Below are 23612 nucleotides of genomic sequence, written 5' to 3'. Positions count from 1 at the left end.
CTGCATGGAGCGCCATTACCTTCCTGCCAGAGCGGTACCTATTGATCTACTCACACTGGCATGTTTTCGAACTGCTAGGTTGGCAGGAGCTGGGGCTAACAGCGGGTGCTCATTCCGCGCCCGGGATTCGAACCTGGGACCTTTCGGTCTGCAAGTTCAGCAGCTCAGCGCTTTAACACACTGTGCCACCACCAGGGACCCCTGGATGTAGGTGAACTATAACTCCAGAATTCAAGGTCAATGCACACCAAACCCTTCCAGTATTTCCTGTTGGTCAGGGGAGTTCTGTGTGAAAGGTTTGGTTCAATTCCATCGTTGGTGGAGTTCAGAATGGTTTTTGATGGTAGGTGAACGATAAATCCCAGCAACTACAACTCCCAAATGCCAAAATCAGTTCCTTCTCCCCTCAACCCCACCAGTATTCAAACTTGGGCGTATGGGGTATTTGTGCCAAATTTGGTCCAGTGCATGAAAATGCATCCTGCGTTTATGATTCATAAACAGTTATGAAGTACAGTAGCAACGAAAACAATTGTATGGTTTTCCTCACCATAAACTGAGGAACTGTATTGAGGGGTCGCGGCATTAGGAAGGTTGAGAACCTCTTGGCATAGAGATTTGTTGCAATAGATTTCCAGCAACGGGGCATTTTCTATTTTTGTGTGAAAGAGGCCTTTCCAAAGCTGTTTCCTTCATTGCGGGAGGGATGCCGCGCGCTCTCTCCGTCACGTGACTCGCCAGACCCTCGCGCAACGCGGTCTCAGTCGGCCAGGGCCGTGGAATCTTGAAGCCCTTCAGCCAAGGCCAGCCCTCCGCTTGGGAGGCCCCGCCCCTCTCCAAGGCCCCGCCCCCCGAAGGACCAGGGAAGGAGGGGGCGGAGGGGCAGCCGCCTTCCCAGCGGCTTCCCTGGCACTTCATGGTCTTTGGGGGCTGCAGGGGAAAAAGAGCTTCTTATTCCTCGTAGGTGGTAAGTTCTTCTGCCTGAACTGATAGGGGTTTCAAGATTATTTTACTGATACTGTTCCCTGCTATGCTAAAGGTTTTATTGCACCACTTTTTGTCTTATTATGTTGTTAAATGCTTTTAAGGTAAAGGTAAGTCCAGTCATGTCTGACTCTGGGGGTTAGTGCTCATCTCCATTTCTAAGCCGAAGAGCCGGCGTTGTCCGTAGACACCTCCAAGGTCATGTGGCCGGCATTACTGCACGGAGCGCTGTTTTTAGCTTTTAGCTTCGCTAGTGTCCACCAGCGGTATGGATGCAGTTTCAGGGAAGTATAGCAGTGTGAGGACCGCCGGTGGTGCAGCGGGTTAAACCGCTGAGCTGCTGAACTTGCTGACTGAAAGAGAGCGGGGTGAGCTCCTCCTGTTAGCCGGAGTTTATGCCAACCTAGCAGTTTGAAAACATGCAAATGTGAGTAGATCAATAGGTACTGCTCCGGCGGGAAGGTTACGATGCTCCATGCAGTCATGCCGGCCACATGACCATGGAGACGTCTACAGACAATGCCGGCTCTTCGGCTTAGAAATGGAGATGAGCACCAACCCCCAGAGTTGGACACGATTAGACTTCATGTCAAGAGAAATCCTTTATACAGAGTGTTTGAAAAAGAACTCCGTATTCACCATTCTTTTTCAAACACCCTGTATATAGCAGTGTGATAACACTATGTAACGATTTTTTTTAAAAAAATAATCTGTCCCTAATTTGAAAGTGTGATTTCCTGTTTCATTGTGCGGTACTTACAGTAGAGTCTCACTTATCCAACATTCTCTTATCCAACGTTCTGGATTATCCAATACATTTTTGTAGTCAATGTTTCAATATATTGTGATTTTTTGGTGCTAAATTCATAAATACAGTAATTACTATGTAGCATTACTGCATATTGAACTACTTTTTCTGTCAAATTTGTTGTATAACAAGATGTTTTGGTGCTTAATTTGTAAAATCATAACCTAATTTGATGTTTAATAGGCTTTTCCTTAATCTCTCCTTATTATCCAACATATTCGCTTATCCAACGTTCTGCCGGCCCATTTATGTTGGATAAGTGAGACTCTACTGTACTTTGAAAGTAGTTGTGATACTCCAGAAACTTGGTTTTTCTGGCTGCCACAAATTGCTATGTTAAATTGGTCAAGACTCTTATCAGATATTCATCGAAAAACTATAGCAAAATGCCCTACATAGACAAAGTTTTTGCAGTTTCATAAACTTTTCCCATGCTTTTATGCGTTAGTAGATTTGGCACCTCCCCCCCCCATCCCCCCAACATCATTCTCTATTCACTTTGGTATTCAGAGGTTGGTGCTGGGTTTTTTCACCCATCATTGTGATATAGTAATTACTACAGGATCCATCAATGATAATAACATGAAAGCAGCCTCTGTCTTTGGGGAGATAGGGCCGTCTACAAATAAAGTTCTATTATTATTTTCTGTGTGAAAGGACCCAGATGCAAGGCTTCTGTGCATATAAGTGGATTATGTGGTAGGACTCACAATGCCTTCATTCACTATTCTCCCATCTCATTGTCAAAAATTAATATACATGGTTTCAAGTAATACCCCTATCTCAGGTTAGTTTGTTGTCAAAGGCTTTCATGGCCGGAATCACAGGGTTGTTGTGTGTTTTCCGGGCTGTATGGCCATGTTCCAGAAATATTCTCTCCTGACGTTTCGCCCAATCTATGGCAGCAGATATCTTTAGAGGTTGTGAGGTATACCTCACAACCCCTGAAGATGCCTGCCATAGATGTGGGCGAAACGTCAGAAGAGAATACTTCTGGAACATGGCCATACAGCCTGGAAAATACACAACAACCCTGAGGTTAGTTTCTTTCTCAGCCTTGTTGCCACTGTGAGAAATTTTGCCACAGTGGCACTTGTCCTCTAAAAGACTCTAAAAGACATCTAACAATCCCCTGCAGGAGATGGCTGGTCATGCGGGATACAACTGAATATAGAAATTGACTACGTTGCACAGTGCAATAGCAGCACTGCAATTAAAAGGGGTTCTATTATTTCTACTTCATTATCTTCACAGGGGCATAGTCTTTGGGAGTAATCTGCCTCTTAGCAGCTCTGAGGGAAATATGTTTAATCTCGCCTTTGTAAAGCATCTGCAGTATTTGATCATTCATATGCCTTAAATGGCTCTCTATATGGCAAGTTTAAGATTTGGGGGAGCATGGTGAATTTGAGCAGGCTCTAAACTCTCCTACGGCAGTGTCCCGCAACCTTTGCTTCAGGGATTCTTGTGTCATTTTGAATCCCAAACGGAGCAAAAGGGATATGAATAGTTCAATTGAGGCCGCTTTCCATTCAATCCTCCTCGCCCAAAGGGGTTTGGAGGCTTCATAGGGGAGGTGATGTCGTAAACCTGTTCCCAGTTTAAATACTGTACAATTGTTTTTAACCAAAGGTTCATTTTCAGAGTCCGGGCCTTAGTACTTGTAACGAAGTGTGATTTTTTATTTACAGATGCCATGTTTAACTGTGTTTTTAAAAGGGTTAATATTTCAGTTACTCTGCTCTCATGAGTTGGTTACCATGGAGAAGGGGGCGGAGCCAACTGGGTTAGCTGTAGAGAGAGTAGAATTTGGAGGGAAACTCAGTCAGTCAGTCTGTGGTCAGAGAACTACAGGGAAGGTTGATTTTAGTCTGGGCTCTGGTGAAGCTCAGGGAAGGCTGATCCTAAGTTAGGGGATCACGGATAAAATAAGTTTGGTGACTTATTTTAAGGTAGTCTGTAATCGGATGAATTACAGTGAAGACTGATTCTCAGTTGAAGAATCAGGGAGGCTCAAGTGCTTATTTGAGTCAGTTTAAAATAAGTTTGGTAGCTTATTTTAAGGTAGTCTGTCTCCTGACTAGGAACAGATATTCTGTGATTGAAGTGGAATTTTAAAGTTTGAATCACCTCATTCTGTTATTGCAGTTGTTAAGGAAAGTGCCTCTGAGAATTGTAACTATTAAGCTTGTGCCTGAATAAACTTGTTGTTGTTCTCTCAAACATCTCCATCTCTGTCATACATACACACATCAAGAATAAACAAGAAGAAAGAAAAATAAAAGTCTCCTCTCTAAGTAGCTAATGGCTACGTATTCCTATAGTGGTGGCAAGAATTGATAATCCCCTTAATATCTGGTGGCAGCATTATAAAACCTCTAATATCTGGTGGCAGCGTAAATAAACATCTTTATATTGGTGGCAGCGGATATAAAATATATAATTAATTAATAAAAATAATTAATAATTAATTAATAAAAACAACCTCCATCTCCGCAATTGGTATAAGAGGTGGGATTTAAAAAGATTCCCCTCTGCCTGAGTTCTTCACAGTACTCAATGGGCGTTCATATGTTTTTAGGAGCAGGACTGCATTTGGTACATAAGGTTAGGAAATATAAAATTGGGAATGTTCTTATAAAAAATGAACCATCTAACAATTAAACATTAGGCCAAATTTAGTAGGTACTGGTATTCCCAGTAATGAGAGAATCCGCACTATGTAGAGTGGACAATTAGGAAATGACATTTATAACCCAGGAACAAAAATCATGTTACATAGGGAAAGTTAGCCACTATCTGAGATAGTGTTACTACTCAAGATTACTATTTTTATACCCAGCAGTGTATTACTATCCTGGATCCAAGATAGTGTAAATGTTGCTACTTTTATTTCTCACCATTCTCTAATGCAGGGGGGAAGGTGAGAGATAAAAATAGTAATATTCATATTTATTTATCTGCATTATTTGCCTCTCCCATCACCATGTTGAATGAAATGACTATTACTGTAGGATACTCCACTTTGGCAGAAAAATGAAATGCACAGATACAGAATGGGTGACTCCTGCCTTGAAAACAGCCCATGGGTAAGGGATGTAGGAGTCTTAGTGGACAACAAGCTAAACATGAGCCAACAGCTGAAAAAGCCAATGTGATTCAAAACTGCATCAACAGGAGTATAGTGTCTAGTTCAAGGGAAGTAATTGTTCCTCTGCTTTACTGAGTCCAGTTCTGAGCACCACAATTTAAGAGAGCTATTGAGAAGCTGGACGGTGTCCAGAGAAGGGAAACAAAATTATCAATGATCTGTAGACCATGAATCCCTATGAGAAGCAGCTTAAAGAGCTGCATCTTTTTAGCATACAGAAGAAACACATCAGTACAGAGAAATTTATTCCATATCATTCTTGACATTGTAGGATATATCTAAACCAGAGCTGCTTGGAGCAACGTTCCTTCAACAACAACATAATGAAGGCGCACAAGACCATGTGGTTGAATAAAGGCTTTCAGTGTGCCCTGAAGACTGGTTTCAACTATTCCAATTGGTTTGATTTCAAGAGCCAAGAAGAGGAGCAGAAGAACCTCCAGGATCTCTGTACTAAAACAACCGTGAGTAAATATAAGGATTCAAAGCACCATAGCTTTGAATGTCAGGGTCCTTATATATCACTTCCATTGCTGCAGATTATAAAGAGCCGTGTTAATCTGTTTCAGTGTAAAATTGGGGAGAGAGGGATCGGGCTATGAAGAAATCCAGCAGAATTTGTGAATATCAGGCCCCATCTACACTGCCATATAAAATCCAGGTTATCTGCTTTATTTACTTAATTTAAACTCCACCTTTCTTACCCCAGAGGGGATTTAAGACAGTTTACAACTCTGGCAAAATTCAAAGCCATATATAAACATTACAATAAAAACAGACCCCATCCACTATAAAACAATTAAACATGTTAACAAATAAATACATAAAACAATAAAAGCAGATTAAAAACATATAAAGTGTTTGATTCCTTTCATACATAATCCTTGTTCATAATCCTTATTCAGACTGTGCTGAAATCTGTAAAATCATATTCTCCAAACACTTGCATACAGAGCCAGGTCTTTAGCTTTTTTCTGAAGACCAGGAAGAATGGGGCCTGCCTGATGTCACTGGGGAGGGCGCTCCATAGCCCAGGCTGCCACTGAAAAGCTCCTGTCTCTTGTCCCCACCAGCTGTGCCTGCGAAGGGGGTGGGACTGAGAGCAGGGTATCCCCAGCAGATCTTAAGGCTCTAGTTGGCTCATAAGGGGAGATCCATTTGAACAGATAAGTTGGACCAGAACCGTTTAGGACTTTATAAGCTAAAGCCAGCACTTTGAATTGTGCTCAGTAGCAAACCAGCCAGTGGAACTGGCACAACAGAGGAGTTGTGTGCTCCCTATACACCGCTTCAGCGAGGAATCTGGCTGCTGCCTGCTGGACTACTTGGAGCTTCTGGGCTGTCTTCAAAGGCAACTCTACATAGAGCGTGTTGCAGTAGTCTATATGAGATGTAACAAGAGCGTGGACAACTGTGGCCAAGTCTGACCTCCCAAGGTATGGGTACAACTGATGCACAAGTTTTAATTGTGCAAAAGCTCCCCTGGCCACTGCCGAAACCTGAAGTTCCAGGCTCAGAGATGAGTACAGGAGGACTCCCAAGCTGTGATCTTGTATCTACGGGGGAGTGCAACCCCGCCTAACACAGGCTGTAACCCTATACCCTGTTCGGTTTTACAATTGACCAGGAGTACCTCCATCTTATCTGGATCCAATTTCAATTGAACTTGTTCCTAAATTGAATCTGTATGCAAGTCGGAACAAGTACATTTTTAAAGTTTAACTCAATCCAAACATTTTTTTAGGTTTTGGATAGCATAGGGAAGAGCCAACACCCCTGGGGGGGCTGGTTTTCTGTCTGAGCCCGCCCTACCTTCTGACCCTGTGACAACTGGACTCCAAACATTTTGACTTGTCGTGGAAACATGGATTGGTGATAAAGCCCCAGTGGAGGCACCGCCTCCCCACGACAGCTCTTCCAGGAGTGAACCCTCCCTCCGAGGGGCTGACCCCTCTCACATCCTGTTGTTTTACCTTGTTTGTAACTAGGAGTCAGATGTAAGTCGGATGTTTGCAACTCAGGGTCTGCTTGTACTTTGTACACACAATTTTTCACATCATCCCTCTCCTTCCAAGCCATCCTCCCTCTCTCACACACATATATATATATACACTCCTAAAGGCTGCAAAATTGGATTCAAAAGTGCTGACTTCATAACTAAATATGCCTGGGAGAATGATCTTTTCAAAAAAGACTGGACCATTGTTGCTTTGAATTGGATTATATGGCAGTGTAGACTCATATAATCCAGTTCAAAGGAGACAATGTGGATTATCTGCTTTGCTAAATCTGGATTATATGGCAGTGTAGATCCAGCCTCAGTCCACTTTAGCTTTAAAGTATCAGTCCGCCTTTGAGACTAATTAGCTAAATAGGCTACTTAGGCTCCTTTTACAGCCCAGTGCTGTTCACCATTTTTATTAATGACCTGGATGAAGGCTTAGAGGGCATACTTCTCAAATTTGAAGATGACCCCAAATTGGGAGGAATAGCTTATACTCCAGAAAACAAAATCAGAATTCAAAATCACTAGGTAGATCGCTGATGTTATGCAAAAAAAAAAAAGTATTAAAATTTCTAAGAAATTGATTCTAAGTTCTCATCATGATTGCACATTTCACTAGCTCTCTCCCATTTCCTCTGCCAGGAAAGCTTGATATTGGGTTCTGTTGTTAACATTCATCCATTTTATGCCAGATTGGCTATGCAAAATGTTGCCTTTGCTTTATTATCTGCTGTTGCTTTTTTTTTTGTCAAGATGATAAACAGTCAGACAAATGTCTGTACTGTTTTGTGTGCAGTAGACTTTCCTTACCAAGCTTTTCTTAGAGAGAAGAGATTCCCCATGGGTTCTTATTGTCCCTGACTTTTGTCTTCCCCAGCCTTTCTCAAGCAGCACCTGTGAGAACTCCAACTCCTCCTCCTTTTCGGCCATCCTCTTAGGAACTATGTTGGGCTTTCTCACTTGTGGTGTCCTGCTGAGCTTCTTCTTTCTCATCTTCACAATTCACTTCAGAAATAATAGGTAAGATCAGAGGCCAATTCTGCTGATACCTTTAGTAAACAAAACAATTGCTATAAGGCAGAGCTTTCCAAACTGTGTGTCGGGACACGCTAGCATGTCACCTATAGTCCACAGATGTGTTGCATGAAAAATGCTCTTTACAAACAAAGGCTGCCTGGAAGGAAGACACAGTCAAAGCCCCCCCAACAGAAGGCCATGCAGCCTCTGTTCAAAAACCTCTGGATTTCTAGGAGTTGAAGGCCAAAACATCTGGAGACCCCAGGTTGAGCATCACTGTGCTAGAGGATGTGTTAGTTATACCTGCAGCAGATATAAATTAGTTGCCCTTTTGGAAGTCCAGCAACTTGAGACTGTTGTATTTATGCTTCAGCATGAGATTTTCATGAATGGAGCAGAGCAGACAGTCCTGGATGAGGAATACATAGGGGATGCCTCTTAAGGAGGAGGTTAGGTCTCAAGCACAGGAAGTAGACAATTGGAGGAAAGTGACACATAAAAGTCGAAGGACCAGGAATCATTCTGTAAATCTAGAGCTACAGAATTGATTGGAAGATGATTCCATTAAATTGGGACATTCATAGAGAAAGCACAGCAAAGAAGTCTCATCTGATGATATGGTTTTGGTTAAGAATAACCTTATTTTAAAATAATTATTATCCTTCTGTCCTTTTAATTCCTTATTTGAATGGAGGATAGTGAAGATGTCCAGTCCCAACCTGAATATTGTGACTCTCCTGGGGAGCAACTTGACTTATGGCAGCGCTTATCTTTTTGGAGCTGAAAAACAGAATTCAGTGACCAAACCTTCCATGGAGATCCTTTTTCAGGTGGGTGAAGCCAAATGGAAGGGAAGGCATGTGCCTTGGTCAAATTGGGCACATTTACATAGACAATAAATTGTGATTCAAAGGGGTACAGGGATATGTTCCATTGATGCATGCAGAATCTCCCCAGTTGTTTTGCTTATTGACCTACCACATAGCAGGTCAATACATTTTCTATGAATTCCCGGTGAACATTATCAAAAGCATTCTCGACCGTCTAAAAATAATAACACAACTTCTCTATTGGGGTCTTGTTCAGACACCTCTAGTATATTTAAAACCGTTCTTACATTCTTATTTAGCCGTCTTCTGGAAAGAAATCCTACCTGATCTTCATATAATTTTTTTGCTAGGATTTATTTTAATCTGCTTGCCAAAATTTCTGCAAATAATTTGTAATCACAATTTAGTAGCAAAATTGGCCTAAAGTTTTTTACCTGCTCCATATTTCTATCCTGTTTAGGGCTGAGAACAGTTCTTCTGCCCAAGAATCTGGGGTTTCCCCTTTCTAAAGCACTTAGTTCATTACTGAAACTGAAATAAGAACTGGAGTCAGTTCTTCTTTATATATTTTATAGTATGTAGCAGAAAACCTGTCTGGGCCAGGGGCTTTATTTATTTTAGCCTTATCCATTTCTCTACCTAACTCTCCAGTGTTATTTGCTCATCCAATTCCGCCTTCATTTCCTCTGAAAGTTTTGTGAGGTTCAATTTCTCCCAATATTGATCTGTCTTCTTGGAGTTTATCTGAATATCTTTATATAAACTTCTATAATGGTCCTCAAATATCTTATAGATATGTTGAATCTCCATCATTATTTCTCCTTTATTCTTTATTTTTACAATTAATTGCGGCTTCTCGTGCTCCTTCAGTTGCCATGCTAACAGTTGCATCTGGCTAGCAATGAGGGCAGTTAAGAAGGGCAGAGTCTTCTTAACTGGATTATATTCTGGACACTTCTTCAGGTAAAAGAGCCACTCTGGGATGAACGTTGCAAGATGAGATGGAGTCTATAATATTCTTACTCTGATTTACAACCATTAATAGTGGCAACTAGTTTTAAGAAATCCTTATTTCAAATCTCCCATATTATGTCTCCTTGGACATTAAGAATTGTCTCCTCTTTTCCCATCTAAACCTCCCCTTTCCTGCTGGCTTTACAGGCAAGACTCTGCCTATTGTGTATAGGCAGTTCCCTGATGTTTGGCCCTATCCTAGGAAAAAGCTGGCGGTTGTACAAAGTGTTCACCCAGCAGGTTCCAGACAGGAGAGTGGTAAGTTCTCCTTTCACTATTCTGTTCCTTCTCTCTGTAGTCTGACAAACAGCTTGTTGAGTATGGTTCTTCAATGAATTATGGAAATGATGGCAAAGGTCGTGAGTTACGAGACATAGCTATGATGATGGAGCTTTTCCTAAGTACAGTAATGAGATGTAACTGATGAAGGAGCTTATCCTGAGTAATGAGACATAGCTATGATGATGGAACCTATCCTGAATAACAAGAGGTAGTTATGGTGATGGAGCTTATCCTGAGTAATGAGATGTAGCTATGAAGATGGAGCTTATCTTGAGTAATGAAATGTGGCTATGATGATGGAGCTTATTCTAAGTAATGAGATGTGGCTCTATCATCATAGCTATGGTAATGGAGCTTATCCTGAGTAACAAGATGTAGCTGTTATGATGGAGCTCCATTGTCATAGCTGTGTCTGATGATACAACTATCTAATAGCACATTGGAAAACCCAGTAACCACAGCAACCTGAAGAAGTTCTAAGGTGCAGGAGAGGTATGTTGATGTGTCTTGTTCTCTTCCAACAGTAAGGCGAGGTGAAAAAACAACAGCAAGTTGCAATGTAAATGTGACCTGCACTATTTACAATGGCCTCTGACTGTAAATTTTGAAGAGGATACCAGCTGATATTGTCAACTCCATATGTGCAATCTTTTTGATATCATGGGAGACTTTCTGAAAGATATTATTGCAATTAGGTTATGTTAAATTCTCACATTCTCATGCTACTTATTCTTTGAGAGAAAGATAATATCTGCACCAGTGCATCCTTTTCAGAATGCTCACATACCTTTTAATGGTTTGTATTTTGCAGGATCCTTTTATTTTCTCTCTTCTTCTGACTCCTAGTACCTTAACTATTTCAAAAGCTTGCAGTTAGTTAATCTGAAATAATGTTCATAAAATCTTTCACTGCATAAGATCTTAACCATTTGGCTCCAAAGATTTAAAACAGCTAAATCTCTGTGTGGCAGGCCATATTATATTATTGTCCCAGGTTAGATACAGTTGTCTTGTGGCAGAAGATTTAGGCAAAGTGGGAATTTTGTAGTTCTGTCATCCCCAGCTTGTAAACACTTTGCCATCTTTCCCGATCAACATGCTATATCTTCCACATTTTTCTTTGGTCTATACATAAGTCAAAGACATCCATTTAGATCTTTCACCTATCTCTAGCTTTTGTGGCACAGTCACCTTGTGTAACACAGTCACTTTCACCCAGAGTTCCTGCCATTTTGCTTATAGTTCCTTGGCTTTGGTGGATGAGCCATGATGGCAGTTTAATCTCATCATCTCCATTTGCATCAGATTTTGTCTAACAATTGGAAGCATCCACTTACAGTGGTGACAAAGATGGTTCCTTTGGGAATTAGTTTGGCCGAACTTGTCAAAGTGTACTGGTTTAAACAAAGCATGTTAAAATTGATTGTGGTAAATATTCTTCCTGCTTTTTATTTATTTTAAACTGAAGGTAAAGATTTCCCCTTGACATTCAATCTAGTCGTGTCAGACTCTGGGGGTTGATGCTCATCTCCATTTCTAAGCCGAAGAGCCAGTGTTGTCCGTAGACCCCTCCAAGGTCACGTGGCTGGCATGATTGCATGGAGCGCTGTTATCTTCCCGTTAGAGCAGTACCTATTGATCTACTCAGATTTGCATGTTTTCAAACTGCTAGGTTGGCAGAAGCTGGGACTAACAGCAGAAGCTCACTCTGCTCCCCAGAATTGAACCGCCTACCTTTCGGTCAGCAAGTTCAGCAGCTCAGCAGCTTAATCCGCTGCACCATCGAGGGTTCATTGTTTTGGTTTTTGACAAATAAATCAATTTGCATTATCTTTTGGATGTGATCTCAGACCTATCCTAGTGTAGGTTTTTTGGGGAAAGCTCTTTGTGTGTATGTGTGTGTGCCCACAACACGAAATGGTAATCTTGGATATCTGTATTCAAATATCTGTATTCAATTATCTGTATTCAATTCAGATTATCAAAGATTTTCAGCTGCTGGTGATGGTATCAGTGTTAGTGCTGGCTGACATTATCCTACTTTTGATTTGGATTCTCTTAGACCCGGTTCAGTGTCTCCAAGGCATTAATGTAGATCTGCAGGTAAGAAGTAAGGGGAGTGGGGACTGAATGTCTGGATCTCAGATGCGAATCTTGTTTGAACAGTTAGGACAAAACTGCAGCCCCTCCAGAAATAACCAGAAATACACTTCTGGTTGGCAGTGTATTTGAATGGAGCCAGGGTGGGTGCAATACTTTTCTTTTGGTGAGATCTGAAATAAGAAGTTTGCAATAATTTTATTAGGATCACCAAAATACAGTACAGTGTTCCTTCGCTACTTGGCAGTTCGCTTTTCGCGCCCCCACTGTTTCGCCTTTTTAAAATAAGCACTAAAATAATATTATAAATCATAAAAACTTATGATTTACAGTGGCGGTGGTTTCAGTTGGGTGCGGGTGGCGGGGCAGAGAAGGAGCCCAAACGGCAGCGAGAGGAGAAGGAGGCGGTGCCATGTTCCCCTGCCTCTTTCTTCCCTCCCTCCCTCTCTACCTCCCTCTCTCTTTGTACTTCCTTCCTAAGGAGAAGCCTAGCGTCCCTACTTTGTGGATTTTCACTTATGAAAATCGTCCTGGAACGTAACCCCCGCAATAAGTGAAGGAACACTGTATTACAAAACTGGAAAACTTCATCAGAAGATGGTTCCAAATTTAAGGGAATTTTAAGACACCAGATCCTGTTTGATCTTAAAAGCTCAGCAGAGTCAGACCTGGTTAGTAACAGGATGGGAGACTGCCAACAAATACCAGGTCTTGTAGGCTATATATCAGAGGAAGAAACTAGTAAACCTATATCTCGATTATTTATTGCCTGAAAATCTTATGAAATTGATAGGATTACCATATGCGATAATTTGAAAACATTTATACACAGAGGAAACAGAAAATCCAAAAAAAATCTGACTAGATGAAATGGCCATTGTGCCTGTGCGCAGATTGTCTTCCAAGGTAGGAGACTGCAGAACTTACTTTTAAAAAAATCTTATCTTGGCACCAAAATTTGATCTCTGACTTTGCAGATGCAATGACTCCCACATTATCCCATGTTTTTGCTTTTTACCCCATCAGGAGCCAGTCTGCTCCAATCAAGGTGACACACAAATCTGTGGGTTGTAGCCAAGGATGTTTTTTGCTGTTAGGATTTTAGAAATAATGAATGGTTGAATATTGGGCCTTTTGCAAACAGAGGCGGATGGCTTTCTTTGTGTATTCAATTTTCTGCTAGGTTACTGAGGAAAGCTTGATTTGCACAATGGGCCAAGGGCAGTTCTGTACATCCAAGTATTCTGACTTTTGGCTTCTTCTCTTTCTGGGATACAAGGTAGGTATTTCATTCCAGTGATCTGTTCACATGTCTTGTGAAACTTCTTATGTCAGAGCTTTCCAAACACTTCATGTTGGTGACACACTTTTTAGACATGTGTCATTTCACGACATGGTAAATTCAGTTTTACTAGCAAAATGGAAGCTAAACGAACCCCTTGTAAAAGATATGGACACATACATAATAAATTGTAATAAAGAAATGTATGGGGACACAACATATCTCATGAAAACCTGTTTGTGAGGGACGTCATATCCCCCAAACTACTTCATTGATTGCTTCAAAAATTGGACACAACATAGCATTCGAACCAGCAAGTGTTTTAAGGCACTTGGCTAAAAATTGCCTTCATGTTGTCTTCACACAAGACATAGTATTTCTCATTTCAATTGCAATCCTTTTAACTTATTCCAAGGAGCCTCCGGTGGCCTAGGGGATAAAAGCCTTGTGACTTGAAGGTTGGGTTGCTGACCTGAAGGCTGCCAGGTTCGAATCCCACCTGGGGAGAGCGTGGATGAGCTCCCTCTATCAGCTCCAGCTCCATGCGGGGACATGAGAGGAGCCTTCCATAAGGATGGTAAAACATCAAAACATCCAGGCGTCCCCTGAGCAACGTCCTTGCAGACAGCCAATTCTCTCACCCCAGAAGCAACTCCAGTTGCTCCTGACACGAAAAAAAAACTTGTTCCAGTTTCTTTTAAGGATAATACAAAAGAATTTGGCAAAAATGAGATGTACAGAATAATGGTGAAACATTGTGGCTTGTGACTTGGAATCTATGGAATTTTAAAGCAACACCATAAGCCTGTTTTTAGCAGCTGTTATCAATCTTCTGATTAACTTTGTAATGGATTTCAAATCTTAGGCCTTTTTAATATAATGTAGTGCATATTAGTTCTCTGGCAAGCTCACACAGTTGGAGTTGTCATATATTTATCTGTACCAGACCGGGAGAAGGTCTGGTACAAATAAATATTTGGGAACTATGTGACAATTATATTTTTATTAGAAGCCTGCTTTTCCTTAAAATCCATTTAGAATAGTTAGATACCTCAGTAAACAAAATACGTAGTTTTTCCGTTATGCCAAGTATGTAGTAGAATTTGATTACATTAAGACATGAATGGTTAATTGAGTGAGATTCAAGTGTCAACATGTTGTAAAGAAATGCTAAACATATTTCTTGAAGTAGCTTTTAAAACATTCCTGTTCTTTTTTATCCCAGTATAGCCTCTTGATATATGGGGCCTATCTTGCTGGGCTAACGGATGATCTTAGCTGTCCACCAGTCAATCAGTCGCTAACCCTCATCATTGCAATAGTTCTTGTTTTTCTCTCTACTGGACTTATGCTGGTGGTGAATAATTTTTTCTACTTGTGGCACAACCTGGTCTTTGGATTTACCACAGGAGGAATCTTGGTTTCCGCTTCTACAATAAACTGCTTGATCTTTATTCCACAGGTAAGGACCCAGACAAAGCAAAAGTTAGCTCAAATCCTTTTTTGGAAGCTTCATATAATTGCTCAAACACAAACATGTACAAAAGCATAGCTAAGGTGTTGGTTATCCTTAACACATTCATTGTGATTTACTTTTCTTTATGCATCATGATTTGTTCCTTTGATTTGCTGTTCTGATTTAATTTTCTGGATTTGTTGTGTGATTACTACTATTTTATTGTTGTTCCTTGTAAGCTGCCCCGAGTCCCCTTGGTGAGAGGGGGCAGGATATAAATAAAGCATCATCATCATCATCATCATCATCACTATTATAGGTAGCTCATGTCAGTGTGCAACATCAAAATCTAACCAACCAAACCTAATGGTTTGGTGACTAGTTGTTCAATGATATTGTATTGGAAGCCAGTATGATGTAGCCCTGCACTTGCTTTTTCCATTTTTTGCTTCATGGGTGGGGAAGGCTGAGATTAAGATTATTTATAGGGTGACACTCTTGTCTGACTTCCCAGAACTGAGTGAAACAAACTGGTGCTACATTCCTCAGTGCAGGAACCCAGCGGTTCCCAACCCGTGGGGCCACAAAACCTGGTCTACGAACCTCCTTATTTATTCATTTTGTTTCCACTCCTCTCCTTTCCACAGAGCTGACCATTGCATTGGATAGAACACATCAGCTCTAGATTATTAAATATGGTTTTCTGTGGGTGAGCAGATGGTGACTACTGGATGGCATATGTTCTTCAGAAACTAGAGCTGATGTGGTCTATCCAATGCAATGTTATGAATCAGCACCCCAAATAACCAAACTGAATCTAAAGTTTACCAAAAACGGATTCATAATCCTTTTGGTACTAATGTTGGAGAGTGGCCCCTGGTCAAAGTGGGCCCTGGTCAAAAAAAAGTTGGGAACCACTGGTGTAACCAAATTGTCCAGGACTAACGCGTCATGGTATGTGCGAGTGCACATTTTGGATACAATGGACACAAGATTATTTCTGCAGCCTAGGTTTTCTGAGAGATCATGGAATCATAGAATTGGAAGAGACCATATGGGCCACCCAGTCCCACACCATGCCATGCAGGAAAAACACAATCAAAATACCCCTGACAGATGGCCATCCAGTACTGTTTAAAAGAAGGAGCCTGTATTCAGAACAATCAATTACCTTAAGAGCATTTAAGGAAAAAGGCAGTGACAGTATGAAGCTGGCACCTTTGTTCCCGGTAAAGTGCGGGAGGTCTCAATGGAGGTCTCATGTGAGCTTTGAAGCCAGTTAAACCGAGGGGCTCTTGAGATTGTCATTGGTTCATGCAAGGGCTGACATAGGGCATAAAACAGTGATTCCCAAAGTTGGTGCTACCGCCCCCTGGTGGGCGCTGCAGTGATCCAGGGGGGCGGTGATGACCACAGGTGCATTTGGAGGCGATGAATAACTGTATTACCGTTCTATTCTGAGTTCAAAAATAGTTTCATAATTTCAAACTTCAATGTTACTAATTCACACCTTTCTTTACTATATTTTATAAAAAAGGTAGAAACATTAATACATACATCTTTCTGTTTAATTGCTATTAAAATTAAAAAAAAATTAATTTCCAGGGGGCGCTGAGTAATATTTTTTCTGGAAAGGGGGCATTAGGCCAAATAAGTTTGGGAACTATTGGCATAAAAGGCCGGGTGAAGGGGGAAAAGCTGCCGTTCCTTTGTTTTGCTGCCCATCCACCTCTCCCTGCATGTTATTTGTAACAACTTGAGGGTTTGGTGGGTAACATGGGTCTGGGATCCTAATAATTATGCCAGAGGAGTCAGGTTTCTGTCAGACATAGGAGCATCCAGGTCAGGGAACCCCTGAAATGGTAGGCAGTGGCACAGGGCCTGCCCAGGCATAGTCAGGCACCCACAATCATTCATTTTTAACATAATTCCTGAGGCATACTGATTTCAAAACTGCGGTTAGTTTTATTTTATCATGTCAAGTTTTTTCCTCTACAGTAGTGGTTCTCAACCTGGGGTCCACTGGTGTTTTGGCCTACAACTCCCAGAAATCCCAGCCAGTTTTCCAGCTGTTAGGATTTCTGGGAGTTGAAGGCCAAAACATCTGGGGACCCACAGGTTGAAAGCCACTGCTCTATAGCTTACTCATTAGTTACGTTTGCTCCTTCTCAAAACCTAGGTTTTTTTTCTCTGTTGACATATTGCTTTCTTTCTGTCAACCTCATTACTCTTATCAAGACTGGAATGCTCATCTGCCAAGGGATAACTTGACCTTGACTCTCCCAAGGAATGCGGTTCAAACTGCCTGCTTGAAACTATTGTATGCCTGCTCCCAGAATCCTCAGGGACAGGAGAATCATCTAACTCTGGTTGTACATAATCATCTTCCTCTGGCTGCATGGGAATCCTAGGCCCCAACCCAGATTCATCTGACAGGTCAGGTGCAGGTACAATCACAGGCTGAACAGGCCCAATCCCAGGCTCACCTGGGATTCAGGCTGGAATACAACAGATGGTATCCTTGAAGTGACTGGCTTGACCTTGAAGGAGCTGGGAGTAGTGACAACCGACAGGGAGCTCTGGCATGGGCTGGTCCATGAGGTCATGAAGAGTTGGAAGCAACCGAATGAATAAACAACAATAACAACTTATATAAATGTAAGTGACAGCAACAATGAAGATTTTGAAACTGAAGTTGACTCTGTTCGTAATGGATTTAATCGGCATGAGTTGAATGATTTGGCACGAGATTTGGGACTATCCAAAAAAGCTCCAGAGCTCCTAGCATCAAGACTGCATGAGAAAAACTTGCTTGAAAGTGGAGCGAAGGTATCCTACTTTTGATCAAGAAAAAGTGCATTTCTGCACAAAGAGGAACCTTTTTTATATGGTGTTCATGTGAGAATGTTCATGAATTTTGGAGTAAAGTAATTAAGGAAACAAAATTATATGCAATAAGGTTTAAAAAAATGTAGAGATGTGTCTGCTGGGCTTATTTTAGGAAGGCTTCCATCGGGATGATAAAAAAAAATAGCCCAATACAGTTTTGCGGCAGCAAGAATGATAATTGCTAGGAATTGGAAAGGGGGAAAAGCATTAACTAAAAAGGATTGGAAAGATAAACTAATGCAAATAGGCAAGGTATCCAATAACTTGGCGGGCAAAAACAAGAAAGAGTTTGTAAAGAGATGGAAATGGGCAATGGCATATCTGGAAAGTTTGTCAAAGAAGTTAATGAAAAATTTTCCCAAGATAAATTTATGGGCAAATATGATGGAAAAGTAACTAAGTAATGTATAAGCAGCACAGTGACTAGGGATGGAAGTCAAGTTGTGGGGTGTATAGGTGTGTGGGATAAGGGTTAACTTTGTGTAAGATGAGGGCAAGAGGGATGTCTTACATGTTGTAGTGTAAATGTCATGTGTGTTATTTGTGCTGATACAAATTTATCACATTTGCAAATTTTAATAAAAATTTAATTCAAAAAGAGAGAGAAAGTGCATTTCTGCAGTACTTTCGAAGTGATGGTGTATTGCCATAACAAGCTACAAGCATAATTTTTTTAATATGTAAGTTTGGTAGCAAAACTTTACTACTTGCACATTATTTGATCTTCAGTAACAATATATAGCCTTTGTGTAAATAAAATAACTTTATAAACAGTATATTTTTCTTTATTTAACAATTTTTCTTTATTTCTCTTGTATGTACATTTTGTATAATCTTGAGGACAAAAGGAAGTATCCAAGGTTGACATGACAGAAAAAACTGAGGTCTTTTTTGGATTCAGATGCCAAAAGTTAGTAAGAAACAAGTGTCAGATCTAACTCAACAAAAATTGTGTTCCCCAGTGTTATATTCAGGTGACAGACCTAGCAGCTGTCATCAGATCAAGTTTAAGTTCATGTCGGCATGACAGCCTCACAATACATTGGGATCTTAGACCCATGTAGTGTGCTACCCAACTGAGCTGTAACCAATAAAGTTTTGGCCTTGTCTTACCCAACACATGAATCTGTTTTGTTCATTGCATGCAGAGGCCTACCTCTACACTTACCTGGGAACAAAGATGGAGATTGTGTTTGTTGCTTTAATGCACTACTTTTAGAACTCTCATGTCTGAATCCATCATTGGCAATTAGGGTGATAACCAGGCTTTTTTTTTGGCCAGGTGTCAAACCAAAATATTCACCATCCATTCATGTTCCATTTCCACTAATTAAATTAACACCTATGCTTTCTTTAATGTTCAGTAGATCAGACAATGGAAAACTTTTGAAAAACAAAAAGATGATGCTAGCCACATGGCCAAATATTTCACCAGTTCCAGTAAGAACCTCCAATCTACCATGTACAGTGATGAAGAGATCTACCAGTTGCTGGGAGAGAAAAATTCCATGATCCAACAGCTTGCTGAGGTGAGATACAAAAAAATGTAACAATCCCTCCAGCTAATCATTTGGCATATTATGTTTTGCATATTTATAGGAAGATCAGCCCAATATATACATACTCCCATCTTTCAAGTGTCATTGCTATGAATATATATACACCTATGGTTTCTTGCACCAAAAGGGCACATAAACAGTGAATATAAAAATGCATGATTGAATATTTAGAAGAAAATTTAAATTTATGATATGAAAAATCAGGGAATTAGAGTGGATAAGGTCATCCATTTTATAAAAGATCACCCTTAACATGAATTTCCATGAGTGCACAGCAAAACCCAATATCAGTTGGTGACAGATTATTCAACGAGGCAATATGTTTAGCAACCTGTCAATGTAAGAATTTCTATCCATATAATAAAGACTCTGGCCCTTATTGGACATTAGAACATCTGCCATGAAGAAATTTAGATAGCTAAAAATATGGTCAAATATTTTATCAATTGGTCATATTAATGTTGTGCATTATGACAGGTAGATACTGTAAGCTATAAAGGTATGTGCAGGTCTTAAGAAATAATTTTCCTGTCCACTTTGTTATGCAAAAATTCACTGCTAGGTAGCAGCTATTGCACAAAGTCAGATGTTTGTTTCCTACAATAATTTATTGTGGCAGGAAGTTTTTGGCAAAATCCTGTGGTATTGGAGACATTTATGTACAAATACAAAATTGGTCTAAAGGAAAATCAGGAGGTTATTTACATAGAAAAAAACCTTAGTTACTCAATAATTTTATCAAGACAACTAAAAATAATACCCAGTATCCCAAATCCAAAATCTGACAGAATCTTCATCTGTATGAATGTGGGTGGACTGGGTAGCTCGAGTGGTCTCATTCAACTCTATGATTCTATGATGTAGAATACTGAACTGGCCATATAAAATCAGGATTATTTGCTTTGGACTGGATTGTATGGCAGTGTAGACAGATATCATCCAGTTCAAAGAAGATAATGTGGATTATCTGCTTTGATAATCCGATTATATGGCAGTATAGAAGGGGTCTAATACTTGCATGAATATCTCTCCTTGTTCCAACCTGCCATTATGTCGTGGTTTGCATTTCAAGCAGGTTGTCTCTTTGGTAGCATCCCAAAAGTAGGCTTTTATTTTAACAACCTTGCTGGGGAAACTTTCTTTGTGTGTACATTGTTATTGGTGGGCAATTAAACTGTAAAGATCTTCATGTTTTCAAGGCTCTAAAGTTCTGAGGAGATTTTGATAATATAATCTCTACTGCTATTTTTAGTGAAGCTGGCTTTTATTTTAAATTATTGTACACTTGTATGACTGCACATGTTTTATTGTAAAGCACTCTGGCAATTTCCGTTGGGGCTTATGTTTAGCAAATAAACGTTTAGCCATGCGTAATACTTGGCTTTTCAAAACACAACAATATCTAAACATTACTTTATGACAGAGGGTGCATCTACACTGTAGAATTAATGCAGTTAACTGCCATAGCTCAGTATTATGGAATTCTGGGATTTGTTGTTTAGCAGAGAAGGACAAAAGTAAAACTGCAATTCCTGTGAATGTATAGCATTGAGCCATATCGGTTCAAATGATATCACTACAGTGTTTTTGTACCCAGATTGTGCATTTGGGGATATTAATCTTGGAAACAAGTATTGTATTTTGTTCAATACAGAAAAATACAGCAATTGCTTGCCTTCAAGAGGAAGTGAACAATGCTAAGAAGCAACTGATGAGACTTGTGGCTGAAGATGATTACAATGTTGTTGACTCTCCCTTTCCTTCTTCCCCACAATTCCTGGAGGCTAATTCTGCTGCTATTTGTTCTTCTATGGGAGCTGAAAACCAGCCAAGAGATGCTTTTCCATCTGGGCAGGAAGTGAAGACATGGCAGTGTCCCCAACTCCCAAATTCCCAGTGCAGTCCAGAATTATATGCTCAGAAAGGTTGCACTGACTATCAGGAACATACAGGTCAACAGATACCATTAGACATTCCTGCTAGGTGCAGATTAATGAATGATTACAAAAAGACTGGTGATAATTTTAGTTCCAAAGATGACCAAGCCCAGAAGCTCTGTCAGTACACTAGTACATTTTGCATCCAAGATCCGGCCAGACTCTCCGTTCCAAATGGTGAAGCAAAGCAAGGAAATTTTTCACCTGTGATTTCAAATCAGCTCCCAGAGGTCACCCAAATTAGAAGCAAAACACTTCAAGAAATTTTACAAGATCTCAGCACAAACTGCATTGGCATTACCCAAATGTCTTCTAGGGGATGTGAACAAGGTGCAGCATATGACATGAATATACTGTGCCAATCACAAGACATAGATATTAAAGAACGTAGTCCTTGTGAGCCAGGACAGGGAAAGGGATGTCCCACCTCCCCAAAGAGTTTGCATACTGTAAACAAAATGGCCAGCAGAATGCAAACAAACTGCAGAAGTTTATTTGGTGCAGCAGTCAGTGGCACTGAAGATGGGAATTCTTTGCATCAACTGGCTTCTTTATCAGCACCCATGCGTAAGAAAACACTTCAATACTATGCTGAAAATGTACGTTATCTGGATAGGACTGGGAACCTGCATCAGTATCGTCCAAAGCAGTTTGTGATGCACACATTACGAGGCCCATTTTCCTCCCAGCACTCTTACCCTGGCTCTGATGCCAGCAGCAGTTCCTCTGGAGCTGATTCTCCCTATTGCCACTCCAGGCACTTTTGTGAATTTTGCCAGTGCAGCCTGTCTTCCTCTAGTGACAACTGTGCCACTGATGTAGACTCGGAGCTTGGTATGACTCAACACCCGTTTATAAAATATTCTGACAAGGCTCAGCCTGTTGTGAATTTCAATGATGATTTGGAGCCTACCTATGTGTAAAAGGTGGAGATGAACACGGCCACTTCCTAGACAAGAAGAGGAAATTAGACAAATTACTTCTGCTCACAACATTTCTTCATTCATTCATTCAGTGTGTATCCCTCCTTTCTATCAAAATTGCAAAGTGGACAACAATGCAGTTTTTTTTACACATACACACTTGTTTAGTTCAGCTAGTTGAGAAATTGATTTGTTTGTTTTTCTGGAATGGAGAAACTTCTCCAGAATGGAGACTGGATGATAGATCCTCTGAATGTTTTGTAACGTTATGCATCTCTCCTGTACACAAAGTGTGTTGCATTGCCTCTCTGCTGATTAAGCAGATTTATTACAAAGGTAAAAATGTAGATGGCCCTTTCTCTCTGGGTACTCTGGATCAGTTCTGCAGGAACCCCCATGACTAGCACCAAGCTGGCTTAGCAGCTGGCACATATACACATGTCTAAGATGCTGCAAAATCCCTTTGCATACTGATATCCAGACTAACAAGGCTATGACTTTCAATTTCTTCAGTAAAAACTTGTTGGAGTTGAGGTTGGCAATGGCGTGGCTAGAAGTGACTAAATATTATTAGGGGCAGATGGGTGGCCCAGATGAAGACGATGGCAAAAGATGTTCATTTTCCCCAATAAAATATACAAATTAAGATTTTGTGCTGTGTGGACACCAAAAATTCTGGAGAAACTTTTTTTACCTGGCCTTTTTTTAACTGGCTTCAAAATCAACAATTCCATTAAGCATTTTATGTATAAACTCTTTTGAAAACACTTTTTCATGTCTAACTTTTCTTTGATGTAATAGGTACTTTGTACATTTTCTAGCTTCGAGCTGTGTGTTTTAGGAAATAAAGACTTCATTTTGGAAGGACAGTAAAAAAAAAGTTCAAATTACAGTAGAGTCTCACTTATCCAACATAAATGGGCCAGCAGAACGTTGGATAAGTGAATATGTTGGATAATAAGGAGGGATTAAGGAAAAGCCTATTAAACATCAAATTAGGTTATGATTTTACAAATTAAGCACCAAAACATCATGTTATATAACAAATTTGACAGAAAAAGTAGTTTAATATGCAGTAATGCTATGTAGTAATTACTGTATTTACAAATTTAGCGCCAAAATATCACGATATATTGAAAACATAAAATACTAGACAAAAATCATACAAAGCATAATAACATCCAGAAATAAGATGTAGTTAAATCCTAAGCATTAAAAACACTTAAAACCAATTACAATTATTGTGGAGACTCCTCAGTTAAATAGTATATTTTGCCAAGCTCAGTCATCGGGGATAAACATGAGCCGGCGAGAAAATTAAAAGAAGTCTCCACAAAATAAATAGATTAAAATAGAATAAAACCTGAAAACAAAA

The 23612-nt window shown here is 40.2% G+C and overlaps 1 protein-coding gene across 4 annotated transcripts; it reads left to right on the top strand.

Annotated features, from left to right (window-relative positions):
• Window positions 1–152: 152 nt before the first annotated feature.
• gpr156 (G protein-coupled receptor 156) lies at window positions 153–23004 on the top strand. Of its 4 annotated transcripts, XM_008118356.2 has the most exons (10): window positions 153–967; window positions 5215–5407; window positions 7826–7968; window positions 8660–8795; window positions 9957–10067; window positions 12069–12194; window positions 13375–13470; window positions 14699–14935; window positions 19186–19347; window positions 21032–23004. In XM_008118356.2, exons 2-10 carry the CDS (start codon window positions 5267–5269, stop codon window positions 22235–22237), a joined length of 2358 nt encoding a protein of 785 aa, XP_008116563.2. In that variant the 5' UTR covers window positions 153–967; window positions 5215–5266; the 3' UTR covers window positions 22238–23004. The 4 variants fall into 4 exon arrangements, with proteins under 4 accessions (XP_008116563.2, XP_016851965.2, XP_016851964.2 ...); XM_016996476.2 differs by lacking the exons at window positions 153–967; window positions 7826–7968 and having other exon boundaries at window positions 5268–5407; window positions 8665–8795; XM_016996475.2 differs by lacking the exons at window positions 153–967; window positions 7826–7968 and having other exon boundaries at window positions 5271–5407.
• The last annotated feature ends 608 nt before the right edge of the window (window positions 23005–23612 follow it).

Source organism: Anolis carolinensis, chromosome 2 (genome assembly GCF_035594765.1).
Source record: "Anolis carolinensis isolate JA03-04 chromosome 2, rAnoCar3.1.pri, whole genome shotgun sequence".
Taxonomy (NCBI): Eukaryota; Metazoa; Chordata; class Lepidosauria; order Squamata; family Dactyloidae; genus Anolis; species Anolis carolinensis.
Note: the sequence above shows the minus strand (reverse complement) of the source record. Positions and strands in the feature narration are given on the sequence as shown.

Bases quoted from the DNA above. Each gene is read 5' to 3' on its own strand.
- gpr156 (XM_008118356.2), top strand. From the start codon at position 5,267: ATGAAGGCGCACAAGACCATGTGGTTGAATAAAGGCTTTCAGTGTGCC. The intron at 14,936-19,185 runs GTAAGGACCCAG...AATGTTCAGTAG, and splicing joins GCTTGATCTTTATTCCACAG to ATCAGACAATGGAAAACTTT. The intron at 19,348-21,031 runs GTGAGATACAAA...TGTTCAATACAG, and splicing joins TGATCCAACAGCTTGCTGAG to AAAAATACAGCAATTGCTTG.